Source organism: Takifugu rubripes, chromosome 13 (assembly GCF_901000725.2).
Source record: "Takifugu rubripes chromosome 13, fTakRub1.2, whole genome shotgun sequence".
Classification (NCBI taxonomy): domain Eukaryota; kingdom Metazoa; phylum Chordata; class Actinopteri; order Tetraodontiformes; family Tetraodontidae; genus Takifugu; species Takifugu rubripes.
Window position 1 is genome coordinate 5,005,582 of NC_042297.1, and position 17,765 is coordinate 5,023,346.

Genomic DNA, 17,765 nt, shown 5'->3' on the forward strand with positions numbered 1-17,765 from the left:
GGCTCCATTTGATATCTAGTAATTTCGACAGTTGTGAAATTCTTCCTGCCAGCATCAGGAGACTTCAGTTTGGAAAACACATCCAAGCCTTTGGAAATCTTAAGGTAGTGTATTTTGGAACGCTTTCCCCAGTCCCACTGCGGTTGCGTCCTTTCCGTTCCGTTTTCTCCCGCTTATGCGGATCCAGGTTGCGGGGGCAGCAGCTTCAGGAGGGATGCCCAGACAGCCCTCTCCCCGGCCACTTCCATCAGCTCCTCCGGGGGAACCCCCAGCTGCTCCCAAGACAGGCGAGATATATAATCTCTCCACATAGTCCTGGGCCGGCCACTGGAAGGCAAAGCTCTCGATTTACCGGTCGATCTATGTCCCAGCCGTCCTCACCTATGGCCATCAACGTTGGGTGATGACCGAAAAAATTAGATCGCGGATACAAGCGGCTGAAATGAGTTTCCTCCGCAGGGTGGCCGGGCTCAGCCTTAGAGATAGGGTGAGAAGCTCGGACATCCAAGAGGAGCTCGGAGTAGAACCGCTGCTTCTCCACATCGAGAGGAGTCAGTTAGGGTGGCTCAGGCATCTGGCTAGGATGCCTTCCGGACGCCTCCCTTTAGAGGTGTTCCGGACATGTCCCACCGGGAGGCAGGCCAGTGGCCTTCCGGCTCAGCTCCTTCTTCACCACGACGGCTCGGTTAAGCGCCCACATCACTGCTGACGCTGCTCTGATCCGCCTGTCGATCTCACGTTCCATCCTACCCTCACTCGTGAACAAGATCCTGAGATACTTAAACTCCTTCACCTGGGGCAGGACCTCCTCCCCAACCTGGAGAAGGCACTCTACCTTTTTCCGAGCGAGTACCATGGACTCTGACTTGGAGGTGCTGATCCGCATCCCTGCCGCTTCACACTCGGTCACGAACCGTCCCAGCATTTGTTGGAGGTCCCTGTTCGATGGTGCCAGAAGAACCACGTCATCTGCAAAAAGCAGCAACGAGATCTTCCGCCCACCAAACTTGACACCCTCCACTCCCCGGCTGTGCCTAGAAATTCTGTCCATAAAAGTTATGAACAGAACCGGTGACAAAGGGCAGCCCTGGTGGAGTCCAACCCTCACTGGGAACGACTTACAACCGGCTATCCGGACCAAGCTCCTGCTCCTTTGGTACAGAGAGTGGACAGCCCTTATCAAGGGACCTTCCACCCCATACTCCCGGAGCACCCCCCACAGAATGCTCCTGGGGACCCGGTCATAAGCCTTTTCCAAGTCCACAAAGCACATGTGGACTGGTTGGGCAAACTCCCAACTCCCCTCAAGCACCCCAGCAAGGGTATAGAGCTGATCCGTGGTTCCACGACTGGGGCGAAACCCGCATTGTTCCTCCTCGATCAGAGGTTCGACCATCAGTCTAATCCTCTTTTCCAGCACCCTGGCATAGACTTTCCCAGGGAGGCTGAGGAGTGTGATCCCCCTATAGTTGGAACACACCCTCTGGTCCCCACTCTTAAAAAAAGGGACCACCACCCTGGTCTGCCAGTCCAAGGGCACTGCCCCCGATGTCCACGCAATGTTGCAGAAGTGTGTCAACCAGGACAGCCCTACAACATCCAGAACCTTAAGATACCCCGGGCGAATCTCATCCGCTCCCGGAGCTCCGCTGCCAGGCAGCTGTTTCACTACCTCGGCAACGTCCGCTCCGGAAATTGGATGGTCCACCTCCTGGTCATCTGACTCTGTTCCACCTTGATGATACGTGTTGGTAGGATTGAGGAGCTCCTGGAAGTATTCCTTCCACCGCCGGATAATTGCCCCAGGAGACGTCAGCAGCTCTCCACGCACACCTAACAAGGTGTGCGAGTTTTTGCCTCTGCGACTGTCGCGGCCGCAATCCGCTTAGACAACCTGTGCCGGTCAGCTGCTTCCGGAGACCCACAGACCAGCCATGACCTGTAGGCCTCTTTCTTCAGCCTGACGGCTCCCCTCACCTCTGGTGTCCACCATCGGGTACGGGGATTACCACCACAACTAGCACCAGCGGCCTTGCAGCCACAGCTCGCGACAGCCGCCTCGACAATGGCGGAGCGGAACATGGCCCATTCCGACTCAATGTCCCCTACCGCCCTTGGAACATGATCAAAGCTCTGTCGGAGGTGGGAGTTGAAGACCAGCCTGATGGGTTCCTCCACCAAGCGTTCCCAACAGACCCTCACTAAGCGTTTGGGCCTGCCAGGTCTGCGCGTTGGCCCCCCCCCCCCACCTGATCCAACTCACCACCAGGTAGTGATCAGTTGACAGCTCTGCTCCTCTCTTCACCCGAGTGTCCAAAACATATGGCCGCAGATCAGCTGACACGACGATAAAGTCAATCATTGACCTAGGGGCCCAGGCCATCATGGTGCCAAGAGCACCGATGAACAACCTTATGTTTGAACATAGTGTTAGTTATGGCCAAACTGCGACTAGCACAGAAGTCCAATAACTGAACACCATTCTGGTTCGGGCAGACCGTTCCTCCCAATCACGCCTTTCCAGGTCACACTGTCGTTGCCCACGTGAGCGTTGAAGTCTCCCAGCAGCATGATGGAGTCCCCAGTTGGGACACTGTCCAGCGTCCGTCCTAGATCCTCCAAAAAGGGCGGGTACTCTGAACTATTGTTTGGCGCATATGCACAAACAACCGCCAGAACCTGTTCCCCGACCCAAAGGCGCAGGGAAGCAACCCTTTCGCACAACCGCAAGAACCCCAACGTCGAACTAGAGAGTCTGGGGGCAAGCAAAAAGCCCACCCCCGCTCTCCGTCTCTCACCCTGAGCAACTTCAGCGTAGAAGAGTGTCCAACCCCCCTCAAGGACTTGGGTTCCTGAGCCGACGCTATTTGTGGAGGTGAGTCCGACCATATCTAGTCGGTAGCACTCAACCTCCCCCACAAGCTCCAGCTCTTTCCCCGCCAGAGAGGTGACGTTCCATGTTCCAAAAGCCAATTTCCATAACCGAGGATCGGTCCACACTGCACTGGACCCTTCATGCTCCTCCTGCAGGTGGTGGGTCCACTGGAGATGGGAGTGTCCACATAGCTGATTCGGGCTGGGCCCGGCCGGGCCCCATGGACATAGGCCCGGCCACCAGGCGCTCGCCATCGAGCCCCAGTCCCAGGCCTGGCTCCAGGGTGGGGCCCCAGTAACCCTCCGGGCCGGGTACGCTGCTTCCCTTTTTGATGTTCAATGATGGGTCTTGTGAACCATTCTTTGTCTGACCCTTCACCTAGGACCAATCTTCCTTGGGAGACCCTACCAGGGGCAAACTGCCCCGGACAGCATAGCTCCCAGGCTCATTAGGGTACGCAAACTCCTCCACCACGATAAGGTGATGGTTCACGGAGGAGGCGGTTGCGTCCTGTCATCTATAATAAGGGAAGTTATATGATTTTTAGTGGAATTAGAACAGGATTTAAATTGCTGCTGAAGAACCATCTGGAACATGTGCTGGAGCTGTGAGCTCTCATTTCAGATAAGATGTAAGATGTAGTTATTCTGAGAGGGGTTTTCTGAATAACATGATACAATTAACATCACAGCAACTTCAACTCAATCAGCATGATGGAAGGGAGGGAAAAAAAATCATTTTATACTTATACTTGTGACTGTGTTTTTAAACATTAAACTAAGAGTAGTGGTGTATAAAGAGTCAGAAATGTCATACTGCTGACGGCTATAGGGTTTTTTTTGGAATCCTGGCTGATAGGAAGATAAACATGAATTAAAGTTCACTTTTAGAAGATCACGCAAACCATCAAATTTTACATTCTCCTACCGTCAAAAATGCACGTGGGAATCTGGTGGAAAATGGTTTGGAGTGGTGCTACAGCATCTCCAATCATGAGCACATGTTGGTGTGGCTCAAGTATGAAATGTGGTCTTGCAAATGCGCATGTTCGTCAGGGTTTAGTCTGTTCAGACAGAATAATCTTTGACTGACAGGCACGGCAGGCCTGGAGGCTGACAGACCAACACATCCAGATGTTGATGGTGGAGCCACAGAACTACACGGCCTCCACTGTATTAGCAGCAGCTGGCTGTTATGTGCCAAGACACACAAACTAGACCCACAACAAAAGAATCAGAATGTGTCTCCTCAGCCATCACAGTGACTTGTAAATGTACGAATGATCATCTAGTCATAAAAACTGAAACAACTACATCTAATCATCGCAGGTTTTAAACATATTCACTTTTGTTGTAAGCAAACACTGAAAATCAAATCAGCTGCAGATGTCATGGATATTCACGTGTGAGCAAAAAGTCAACATCCCGCCTCATCTGTGGGCTGTTCGTGTCATTTCAGCATGAAGGAGCAAAATGCTTCATCTAATATATTAAATGTCTCAGTGCTGACAGCTTTTTGGGATCTCATGGACAGATTTCACTCAAAGCAGCATCATACAAATAATTGTTCAATTATGCTTTGGCAAACAGCCAAAGTCTAATTGATCACCTGAATAAATACCTGATTGAGACCTCAGTAACACAGCCCTTAACTGGACCTGGAGGTTCTGAAGACATAACAGTTCCATTTAAAGTAGCTTCAACCTGAAGTGCACATTGATGTTGCCAAGGTCCACAGCATCTGCCTTCCACATGCTGGGATGATGTGGACCTTAAACTGCTTTTAACAAGCGGAGGAAGGCAGTCTTTTTATTTATTTATTTTTTTTACTTCAGTCAGCATTTCAAAACACACGAGTGTGTGGAGGCCAAATTGTCTGCAAGCTTGCACAACATTCTGACTAACCTGTCAAATACACAGCAATGGGAAGTGTAAAAACATAGAGGTAACTTTTTAAATAATGTTGACTGTTTTAATAGATACATGATAAAGGACATGTCTCCTTCAATATGATTGAAGTTCTCTTCTGTCTGATTTACAAAGTAGCCTGAAGCCGGCACATGTATTCAGTTTGGTTCAGATTTCACTTCTGGCTTTGACACAAAGTGGCCATAATCTCACAGATTATCCATGAAACCACAAATAGAGTTTCCATTCCAATCAGAGCTTTTCCCCACTTCACAAGGCTACCTTAGAGAAAGTGTAGAACACGGAGGACAGTAAGTTTGATGGGACAAGATGAACCAAAAAGACAAATTTCCAACAGATTATAAACAATATCATTATGTTATTAAAATATTGACGAGTGTTCATAGGACCTATTTGGGGTTCAGTACCTGACCCTAGGACCCCCTGACATGGATAAAACATTAAGAGAATGGTCGTAGGGCAGCTCATTAATCTAAACACAGGTGAGCTACAATTATACGAGCCAAGCCACAGGTGCAGTTAGGCTAAATCAGGCACGCTGTCTTCCCTTAGCAGGGTTTATAGTCCCTGGACAGGATTCTTCTTCCACTAAGAGGGAAATATAATCCTCCATGAATGTGCAGTGGAATAATAAAGCAGTAGGAAAGGCTTACACAGCCAACGCAGGAATACTTTGATCGGAATGAGGAACGTGAGATCACTGGACTGTTCTGATAATCCAAATCCCAGCAAACATTGTCTAACAGTACTTACAAAGACTGGCAAAGTGGCTGCAGAGCGCCAAGCAAACATGCAAACAGGACACAGTAAATTAATATAATTTATCACATAGCCTGACAAAAGGTTTGTGTTTTTATTAGAAATAATGCTGGGCTGCACTTATTACTGTGAAATACATCACCTACTCATATTGTCTTTGTTAAACATTCTATTTATCCTCTACTATAACCCACCAGTTTATCCTGGTTGTCCCACTATGCCTCGTCACTCAACCCAGACATAACTGTAACTAAGGTTTAAATGAATTGTATGTGGAATGTGGGGGTTTTACCTGTAAGCTTGTAAAGACACAAATGAAACCTTTATGCAGGAGGAACCAAGAGAACCACCTCACTGACACTTTTGCCTCACATCTCTTACAACCTGACTGTCAGCATCAGTACGTCCTTCCAGGTTCTTCAGAGGTGAAGTGGGGTCCTACCTGTGACCGAGACCTCCCCTGAACATGCATGTGGAGGCAGAGAAGCAGCAGAAGAGCCAGTCCTGATAGCATTCTCTCTCATGGACCCACAGCTGTCCCAACAGTCTTCCTCACAAGTCCTGTCAACCTCTTCCCTCCCTCTGAAGCTCTGAGAATGCCAGCAAACACCCCTCGCACTAACTGGATCTCTATCAGCTCCCCTGTAAATTGAGCTGGGGGAGGTGCATCGTGGGGAGACAGAAAAGGGAGGTTTTACAGAATGGAGAGTTGGAGATATTAAATGAGGATGGAGAAAATTGTGTGGCAGCTTTTACTGCGAGTAAACCTGAATTTGTAAAAAAAAAAAAAAAGAGAGGAAATATTTTTAACCTGACTAAAAAGTAGACAGAAAGGAATATCTAATACAAATTCCAATATTGTGAATTGAAAAGAAATAAAAATCATTTTCAGACATCTCAAGTCTGAGAAATTGCTTGAGAACTTTTCCTCAGGCCAGCCAGATCCTTTCTGATTGAAGGCCAAATAGGCCATGACCAACTATGCTGCACAACACCCATAATACTGCATCGTCATTTCCTTAATATCACAATCTAATTCACCAAGAACTACTGAGGTAAAGAGTGACGGCGCTTCATCATAAAAGTACAGAGGGCAGCAGACCTACTTCTTCACACATGCAGGAACAGATGCAGAAATCTCTTTCTGCTACATCTTTCTGCTGCATAGGGCTAAGATGGATGGTTACATGCCACATATGCAGGAAATATAAGGGGGAGGAAGACTATATTTGGATCTACTGACAACAGAATGGGGGCGGGGGATGGTTCGGTACCAATATCCACTTATTTCAGCTTGATTTATTTCAGTTGTGATTTTTATTGGTGCACCTGTGTGCATTTTGGGTTGGAACTGTCGAGCTCTATTCTTAATATTTCTAAACACTAATGCTGAAACCAAATATTGCCATGCAGAAACACCAAAAAAGGCACAAACACTTTTTTCCCAACTTCTTGATATTGCTGATGACTGTGGCAATTTTATTTTGAAAACAGCCCAAACTGAAATTTGCAGACATGCTGGGGCTTCAATTTCATGGCAACAAATTTTAAGCAGTAAATTTTTGTTGTCCAATGTGTGAAGTACTTTGGTTGTGAGGAGTTGCTTGACCTTAGTGTAACAGATAACTGGCAGTCATCATTATAGAAATAGTTTCTGCACAACATGGATTTCCAGGCCAAAAAGCAGATCCCAGGAAGGATCAGTCTACACCAGCAGTATGGGGGGAGGATTCTAGCTTTTATTCTTCAGGGCGATCCTTAAAATACCAAGTTTACAAGTTTCACAGCCAAAGCTTTCTCCATGGATGAGAAACCTGACAAATTAGGGACACAGCACCCTACAAATCCTCATTTATCGCCCATCTTGAAAAAATGTTTAGTTTTCTACCACAAACTCCCCTTAAACTCTTCCATTTCCGATGCTTGGTCTTGGTCTTCCTAGGGGCTGGGGGTGGGGGGGTAGTGGAGAATATCTGCCAAACCAAATCTGTACAGGGCCTGCTGTGTCAGGCCCAGAACAAACACCCAATTTATATGACTAGAGGGTATAAATGAACTTGATGTTATTTAATGTGGTAAACATCTGTTAGCCAATTCAAATATTCACAACGTGCTTCCATTAGTGACCTTTTACTGAAGAAATAAAAGTAAAAACCAGGTGCTGCACTGATCTCCCTCTTAACACGATACATCTCATTTCATGTATCACTGACCTAGATTATTGTAATTAATGTTTTTGTTTGGATGTGTGTCTATTTTATTCTCTATCTGTCCTCCCCCTTCTCCTTCTCTGCCCAGCTAGCCATCAGCAGGGTGGTCCCCATATGAGCAGGTCCTGATAAAGGTTTATTCCTGTTAAATTGAATTGAATTGAATTGAACTGACAACAACAATGACAGCCGTTGTACCTCCAGTTCTGCTTTGTTGCTTCTCGGAATGAAGTTACATGTGACAATTTTATTCAAGAAGAAAGGTAACTATCTAATACATTTTGATTAACTTTAACCTCGACATAAGCAGTTCTTGGTTCTAGACTAGCGCAGAGGTGGTGCCACTGTGGAACCCGTTTTCCTGGCCAGGAGGCAGTTCGTGGTCGGTCCAAAAGGACATAACTGGTCTGAGATTAAGCACTGGCCTTGGGACTGCCCTAGTGGAAAAAGGGTAACAGAGTCACCAGCAGGGGTACTAAACACTAGTGTGCACCACCAGGGGCCAACACACGCTCACATATTTCAGTCTGCTATTCCCAACCTTTCCTGTTTGAATGATCTTTGTTCATAAAGCTCAATAGCTGAAGCATGATCACACATAGTTGATGTAGTTGTGCAATAAGGAGAAAAAGTGTTTAGCTGGAAACTAGTATATATAATGCCACACACATGTTAAACTCACAAAAAGATTATTTACATATTTGTAGTTTTTCTGCAGGCTAACCTCCATTGAGCATGAATCTGCCAAAGATATTTGTCAGCAAAGCTTTCAACATATCGACACATAACATATGCATTAATTTCTGCTTTGATGAGCACATTTGAATGAGAAAGACAAGCAGAATTAATGAAGCAACTGAGGGTAGGTGAGCTGGGACTGAGGCACATGGCTGGGACTGAGGCACGTACCTTCAGACAAAAACAGCACAACAACAGATAATGAAGAGCAGGTAAATTCTTCAATATTCCTCCCTACCTTTCACATGATACTTTCTATACGTGGAAGTGAATATGTTAATCTCTCAAACTTCACACGTGTATTGTCAGGCGAAGTGGAGCCCTGGCCAAAGTTCAATCACAGATCCTTGACTCACATGATCACACGTCATTTGATTCCTTTGTGGATTTCTGGCATTTCTTCCCACATTATTCCTCTCCACCACCTCTGCCACTTTCCCACACTTCAAGACGGACACTCAAAAAAGCACATCAAAGAAAAAATGTCCCATGACTTTACTGTAACCAGCACCGTATCACTGTGTTGGACGCCTATGTGAATAGCTTCCTCAGGTGAACTGCAGAGATAAGTAAGCAGAGGGATGTACACTTCAGTCTGCTCATTACCGCAAAAAACAAAATAGTGCACAGTAATAAAAGCAGATTCCAGGACTATTAGAAAGAGATTTAATAGGTTTTTAAACACTTTGAGTAACATTTATCTGCACATTTTGCGTGATCTAAGAGCTCTGCTTCATAATAAATATCACTGAAGGTTGCCACTCCTTAAGAATAACTGCAATATAACAATTTATTTTTGGAAATGGCCAGAGATGGTTAAATCCACTCTGATCACAAGAGATTAACAGTTTTCTCTTCCAGACACCCCACGGCAATGTAGTCTATATGTCAGGAACCAGATGAGAACCCAAATGCGACACACGAGTCTGGCTGAACACCGCTTTATTGTCAGAAACAGACAGGATTCTCCGGGGAACGAGCAGAACAGAATAGTCGGGGACAGGCAAGGTCGAGATCGGGCAGAAGGCAGACAGAGTTTACCAGGGAGCAGGCTAAACAGAACAGTCAGGAACAGGCAAGGTCGGAACTGGGCGGGCAGGCAGGCAAACAGGAATACGCTGGAAAGTCATCAGGAACAAATAACGATCTGGCAGGGAGCAGGTGTGCCTCCGGGGTTAAGATGAGTGCTCATTAGAGTCCTGATGCACAACAGGTGTGCGGGGCGAAGCGGCTTACGGGCATGATTGCCCGTAGCTGTGACACTATGATGTAACTCACAAACTGACATTAGTATTTATAGCATTTTCAGAATGAATGCAACTTCAGAAGACATCAACTATTTGCCTGATATGTATCAGCTACAGCATACTCCTTAATGGAAAATCCTGAGCTAGTGGGATCAAATGATCATGGATAATTGATCAGGAATCAGGCTACTGCCAGGAAAAAGGATACACAATACATTCATTAACAATTGATTGACTGAGTCAGATTTGTTGAATAGATGTCAATGAAGAGAAAAGTACAAGTTTGTTTACACGTGACAGTATAATGACAGTTCCCAACAAATTCAATTGGAATTGTTTTACCTTAAGTAATACAGAAATACACCATGAGGGTCAAAGGTCAAGTTACATCTGAGTGTAGTGCTTCAGTCTAGCTGCATTTCGAATACATAATCAAATGGTATTTCAATCATGATCTAGAGAACATACTAGGATTGAAAGGAGGAAAAACAAACTATATGTTCCCAGTTTTAACTTTAATGTACTGACAACAAAAGCCAGTCCAGAGAATTCACAATGAGCCATGAAAACCCAAATGAATATCACACAGCAACAGTTTAGGATTAAAAATGTATTCAGTCTGCTGTTGTGTGTCCATGTCTAATCCTTACCTGTGGACATCTTAATAGGATGTGACAGATCTGTCATCTTGTTGAAGAGTTCTTATAAAACTACTGGCCTGATAAAGCTGGAACTTTGAGGACATAGCATTAAGATGCTGTCTACTAATGGTAGCCTCAGCATTTGAATACAATTTTTAGACATTTTTTTTATTTTGTTTCAGCAACAAATTCTACCTGTGGGACTCAATTGTCTTTTGCTTTTCTGCATGAACACAACAGATTAATATCAGATCCTTTGTTTCAGGGCTTATACACCTACTGGAAGTCTTTTATCGGTAAAGCTGTTTGGCAGCCTCAGATAGGAGCCTAATTTACAATGAGGTCTGACCCTGAGCAGCAGGGAACCTACAGCACAGACCCTCAAACTGATTTATGCATGAGCAGGAACACACACATGCTGCCACAGAAATACACACTTATAAATACTGTAGGGGCTAATAACTGGCAACCCAATCAAACAGGCATCAACCAAATAAAGTTAAACATGTTTGAGTAAGTCATCTCCTTCCCCCTCCATCTACATTTGTTATCTTATTCTCAGATGACGTAAATTCCCAGCGCCGGGTCAGCGCTGACCACACATCTCTGACATTCCAAAGGAACCAATGAGGCGTAAAAGGCGTTCCACTGTCTCTTCAATTGACAGCCACCCATATAGCAGTCAATTGCTGTCAAAAACAGTCTGTCTGTCCGAGGAAGACCTGTGTGACCACTGAAGGCTAAAAATATCACTATGTAGCGGAACCATAAATCCCCGCGGACTCCACTGAATTCACAGCTCTCTGTTTCCAACCTGCTGTATGCCTGATTCATCATTATGTATCAAACACTCTGCTGGTAAAGAAACTCTGTGCCACAGCCAGCTTTAAACATCTGACACAGCAAACTTTATTTGTGCTGACCAGCTTAAGTTCTGCCAGAATAGTATCAGGAAATGGAAACGGAACACAGAACTTGATCCTGGCATTTTCACTCTTCCTGAGATTTATTCATGTGTGAACACTGGAAATTTGACCAAAAAAACAAACCTTCACAAGTGAAAATAGCAGTGCACTTCTGCATATTGTTGCTGGCAAAAGATCTATTTTTTAACGTAAAAATTTCTTCCAGGGTAATTTCCACTGAAGAGGTTGACAGCTGGCGTTTGTCTGTCTGACTGTTAGCAAAATTACTTAAAAGTTATGAACATATTTTTATGACATTTTCAGGAAATGTGGATAAAAGGTGATGGAAGAGCTTATTAAATTCTGATGATCTGGATTCTGGAGGGCTTTGGTTGTGTGTGTGTGTGTACACTGGAAGAAATACTAATAGGTCACTGACATCAGGACAAGGAAGCTGCTCAAAGTGCATTGGACCCTAAGTCCAGTGTCCTGAGGCTGTACATGAAGCAAAAGGAAGGGGGCCGAGGACTGTAGTAAGCGTCGGAACTACTATCCAGGAGGAAACAACAAGCCTCCCAGAATACATCAAGAAGATGGCCCCCACTGACTGGCTGAGTGAATGCCTCAGACAACAAAAGCCCAGCAAGGAGGAGGAACCTGAGGGGCTATCATGGAAGGATAAGCCCCTGCATGGTATGTACAACCGACAAATTGAGGTAGTAGCTGATATTGAGAAAACATACTGGTGGCTGGAAAAGGCTGGACTGAAAGACAGCACAGAGGCACTACTCATGGCCGCACAAAAATGGGCCCTGAACACCAGAGCAATAGAGGCCAGGGTCTACCATACCAGACAAGACCCCAGGTGCAGACTGTGTGGAGATGCCCCTGAGACAGTCCAACACATCACAGCAGGGTGCAAGATGTTGTCAGGCAAGGCATACATGGAGCGGCATAACCAGGTGGCTGGCACAGTGTACACGAACATCTGCACTAAGTATGGACTGGAGGTCCATGTGGGAGACACCCTCGAAAGTGCTGGAAAACAAGCAGAACAAGATCCTGTGGGACTTCCAGATCCAGACTGACCAGATGTGGTGGTCATTCAGCCTGACATAGTGGTGGTAGGCAGCAGAAGACAGTGGTGGTGGCAACATCAGGAACAAAAACACGAGAAGCTGGAGAAATACCAAGGGCTGAAAGAGGAGATAGAGAGATTGTGGGGTGTGAAGGCAACAGTGGTCCCTGTAGTGACTGGGACACTAGGGGCAGTAAAACCAAAGCTGAGTAGATGGCTCCAACAGATACCAGGAATCACATCAGATATCTCTGTACAGAAAAGCGCAGTCCTAGGAACAGCTAAGATCCTGTGCAGAACCCTCAGACTCCCAGGCCTCTGGTAGAGGACCAGAGTCTGAAGGTGCTAATATTTTTACACATAGCTGTTCTGTGCTCTAAGCCACTGGTGATGAATACTGAGGATGGAGGTCTCAGGTCAAGTCTTTTCTCATGATCTTACTGGACTAACTGGACTGGGTTGTAGAGGTCCTGTTGTAGACACTGAGACATCAACTTATTGTGTTCTTTTCCTCTTAACTTTTTATTGTCAATTTGACTTCACTGTCCTCCAACTGAAATTCTCACTCAGCAGCAACAAGTACACAAAGAAGTGTCACGCTCCAGCGCTCCCTTTTAGGGCTGCTGCAGTATTATGTCTTTTCTTGGATTATCTGCATGTCAAGATTGAGTTCATTTATAGAGTCAAGAAAGCAAAAAATGGAAGAAAATACAGAATGAGAGAGATAGATAATGTATAAACAATCTCGAAAGACAGACAGACAGACAGACAGATAGACTTGATACATCTATCTCCTATGCTCCTCGTTGTATCGTTCTCTGTTTCCCCCACTCTGTTTCCTTCTCTCATTCCCACCTCTAATTCCCTCCATGCCTCCTTCATGTCTCTGCCTCTGCTCCTTACTATGTTCCCTACCCTGTATCTTCTGTCTTGCCTCAGTCTTGGGGCCACGTGTTGCTGGATGAAGTCCCACTGTCTCCCATTGCCTGTATGCTTACTGCATTTAATTCCATTAAATATAATTTAACATAATCTGTCATGTCTGCATTGGGATTGATCCCTTCACTGTCATTCTGCTATGCTGGCTGCAGAAACCACATGTAATAAAAACCCCAGTCTGGCTGGTGTCTCGCTGGCATTTCCGTGAAATTCCCTGAATGTGCTGTGGCAAGACATCTTCATGTGAGACCACTAGGAAATATTTCTCTTGCCACAGTAAGTTGTAGTTATTTAATACTAAAGAAGAAAAAACACAGGTTATGTACATCATAAAAATATGAACTACACCTGTAGTTTGTAGTCAAGTGCTAGACCGATTTTTGTATATTCCCTCAGTGCTGCTGAAGGCTCAAAGTATCCACACGAGCCTGTGGCTACAGGTGTGTTCATAGATGTGTCAGGTGGACATAGTCACACTGCCTATTCACTTTAGATCACAGAGCCTTTCACTTCACGTCTCCAGCTTCTCCTGTTCCTCATTCGCACCAAAGTCAGTTTCTTGTTCTTTTAATTATATTATAATTGACAAGTTTCATAAACAAGTGGTTTATTGTATTAGTTGTAAAGTTAGGTTTATATTTGTCTGAAACTGCTGTAGAAAGCATGATTCAAGAAGGAAATAAATGGAAAGTAATTGCATTCCAGTACAGCTCCTTTACATCTCATCCAGGTGTGAGAGGGGAGAGTAAACGATTCTCAGCTGCTGGGATGGCCTGCTGCAGCCATTTCCTCTTCTCTTTTTAACTGATGTGTGAGCCCAGGTCCTTGGAGTGAATGATGAAAAATTCTCTGCAGTCAGGGACTCATTGATGTAGTTACAAATAACCCTTGGTGGTGATGCATGACACCAAAGGTCAATTGCACGCTGAACTGGTGGCAGGGAAATGACTTAAGTCTTACTGAGGTCCTGATGGAAGTTGCGGTATATTCAGGAGAGGTCTGGCAAGGTATTGGCTCTGGCTAATCTGAAGCTGGCTAAAGGCAGATTTGATGAAAGGTAGAGCTCCACTCCAGAAAGGTTCAAGAGGACTAATCATTGCAAGGGTTCATGGTAGGTGGGGTGAATTCAGTCTATGAAATTGTATGGTCAGGTTGTAGTTGTAATAAAGTATCATTTGAATTTTAGTGGCCTCATGTGTTAGGGTGCCAAGAGTACGACTATCACAGGCTCTAGTATCTAGATATCTAGCTTGGCTAATAAATGTGGCCAAGCCACAGGTGCTGCAGCTCCTCATCTATGATGCAGGTGCCTCAGGGTCAATTAAAGTAGCCAGAGAAGGAGCTGGGCATGAATAAGTGGCCTCGGGTAGTGCGGAGGTAGAGGGTTACTTGGCCCTGTCTTTTACTGGGCATTAGGAATCAAGCTGACCAGTCCTAGAAAAATGCAGGCAGACACTGATCAGGTGGGGAAGTGTGACCCATGTGCATAGGTTCTGGTGCTATTGTCTTTCAACCTGATGGAGTATTTTTGATTTGAAACCTAACTGAGGTTTGTTTGATTTGTTAATCATGAGCCATTTGTAAACCATGTTGAGTTTGTTAAGTCTTGCCATTAATTGAACTCCATAGACCCCCCCCCCCACTATTAGCTACATCATTAGTGTAAGGTTAAAAACACATTATTTATAAAAACAGCCCTGTTACCAACACTCACTTGCTCCTCTGGATTATCCTTTAGTTTGAATGATTGTGGTTGGTTCTACTTTACACAAATGTTAATAATAATCAGTGTTCTCATCAGCAAACACTCTTTTTCGGGGTTTGAATCTGTAGTATCTCATCATCAGTTGCAGGAATGATCACCAAATGGGTTTATTTTTTTATTTTAATGCAGACAAAATGGTGACATAATGACTGCAACTCAGCCCTTTTTAAGCAGCTCTTCAGAGCCTCTGGAGCCAGACACACACCCCAGCAGCATTCAGGAAGGAGACTGTCTGTATGTGTCAGCATTAAAGTGGAATGAGAAAAGCTGACTGAGGAGTTAAACGTTTGTACCAGCTGGGTAAAAAAATGAGAGGGAAAACAATAGTTCTTCCATCATAAAAAGTTCATTTAGATTCCTAAGCTCAGTTATTTAAAGAAAACATTCTCAACCTCTTAAATGTTACGTTCATATTAGTCTGTTATGATTGCTCAACAGGATAAAGCAGAATGAAACAGAAGTTTGCATCAAAATGCAACTTGGCTTGTACAGAATATTTATCAAATCTGCTCACAAAAAAAGTACTATAGATGGACTCCAGATGCTACCAAGACCACATTAAGCACTACAGTAAATCTCCCTGCATGTTCTGCAGCTTCAGACGCAGCTGAAATGTATTAAAGTCGAAGTGTACAGTAGGACATGATATTGATTTAAACATGTTCCAGAAATCTGAACTACAAGGTTTATTTTTATGAGTAGAAGAAGCCTGATGCATGATGCTGAAAAGTTAGTTCATGCATTTGTTACTTCCAGGCTGGACTATTGCATTTCTTTATTACCAGGGTGTCCAAACACCTCTTTAAGAAGCCCTCAGTTGATCCAAAATGCTGCAGCTAGAGTTCTGACAGGTATTAACAAAAGAGATCACATAATTCCTGTACTGGCATCTCTTCATTGGCTGCCCATTAAATCTAGAATCATTTTTAAAATTCTTCTTCTGACCTACAAGGTCCTCAGAGGTCTAGCTCCATCCAACCTGGAGGAGCTAGTGAAACCTTACAAGCCCAATAGACCACTCCGCTCTCAGACTGCTGATCTAATTGTGGTCCCCAGAGTCTCTAGAGGTAGGATGGGGGGCTGAGCATTTAGCTACCAGGTCCCCCTGCTGTGGAACCAACTCCCTGTCCAGGTACGGAAGGCTGACTCCATCTCTACTTTTAAGATTAGACTTAAAACCTACCTCTTTGAAAAAGCTGTTTGTCAGTAATTCTGTTGTTCCAGTTATTATCCTAGACAGACAAATTATCATACTTAGGAGGTCGTCTAATTATTAGGTTAACATCTTAGTTATGCTGCTGTAGGTCGAGGCTGCCGGGGTCCAGAAACATGATCACCTGACAGGCCTCTGTCACCCCACTGGGAAATTGTCTCCTCTCCTCTCCTCTCCTCTCCTCTCCTCTCCTCTCCTCTCCTCTCCTCCTCACCAACTAGATCAGTGATGTTATTTCTTGTGTAGTTTTTCCGCCCCCCCCCCCTACACCCCCTCTGTATTCCTCTACAGGTATCACCGCCTTCTACAGGTATCACCGCCATAGTTGTCCCCCTTCTCCTCTCCTCTCTACCCAGCCTCCCCATAAGCAGGATGGTCCCCCTACATGAGCCTGGTCATGCTCAAGGTTTCTTCCTGTTAAAGGGGAGTTTTTCCTTGCCACTGTTGCTTGTTTGGGGTCAGGCCCTGGGATTCTGGAAAGCGCCTAGAAACAATTTTGATTGTAACAGACGCTATATAAATAAAGATCGATTGATTGATAGTTCTTTTCTGTTTCATATTGCAACTGCTGATGGCAAGATGGGCTGCAAGCATTGTAATTTTTGCTTTAAATCAGTCTACCAGAACATACTGTTAGTGGACTGTATAATTAAGCTATCCTTGTATAGAAACTTCTCGATAAAGTGCTGAACAATGTTTACTGTAACAGATAAAACATAAATTAACATTTTATTTCAACTGTTTTTAATCATAGTATATTTTACGACGTATATTAATCAAACGTACAAATATGTCCCATATGAAGACGACAGATATCCTGCTGAGGCACAATAACACTCACTATAGTGCTTCTCTGCCCTCTGTTGGCCAAAATTATCACTGCATCACATGTTTCTTCAAATGCTCAGGTAAAATTGTAAAAAATAAAAAAAGATGTTATACATCTGGAGAAATATATTCTTTTTTCCACATGCTTTCTTTCTTTCTTTCATTTATTTATTTATCTATTCATTTATTTATCCAAAAGAGATTTTTATCTCAATACAAACAAAATCTATACAAAAAAACCCTTTGATGTCCAGGTGATTATACTGCATGGTTTTATTTTGTCATCATTTTAGAAAGAACTCATTATTATCCATACAAGTAATTTACACCCACCTTGAAGCTAATGAAAATAAAAAGTCACAGGCTGCTCAGATGGCCCTATTATACTGAAACTCCTGCAAAATGAAACATTTTTTACTAATGAAGACAGTTGATGCAGTTTCCTACCATGCACGTTCCTGCCACACAGAAAGAGGTTTCATTCTGACCACATGGAGTGCCGTCAATCACTTGGTTGGACTTTCTCACATAGAACCTGAAGCCGACGGCCCGACAGTTGAGCTCACAATGCTGATGCTCAGGAACTGAAAGAAGGTTGTGAGAAAGAACAGAGAAAACATAATATTTTTGACAAGATTC

At 44.4% G+C, this 17,765-nt stretch overlaps 1 protein-coding gene across 2 annotated transcripts in view; it reads right to left on the reverse strand.

Annotated features, from left to right (window-relative positions):
- The window catches only part of LOC101064110 (thrombospondin type-1 domain-containing protein 4), a 31,433-nt gene that overhangs the window by 7,596 nt on the left and 6,072 nt on the right, over positions 1–17,765 (reverse strand). For both annotated transcript variants that reach the window (XM_029846737.1, XM_029846736.1), the window contains exon 7: positions 17,574–17,710. In XM_029846737.1, coding sequence (XP_029702597.1) covers positions 17,574–17,710 — 137 coding nt within the window. The remainder of the gene's footprint in view (positions 1–17,573; positions 17,711–17,765) is intronic.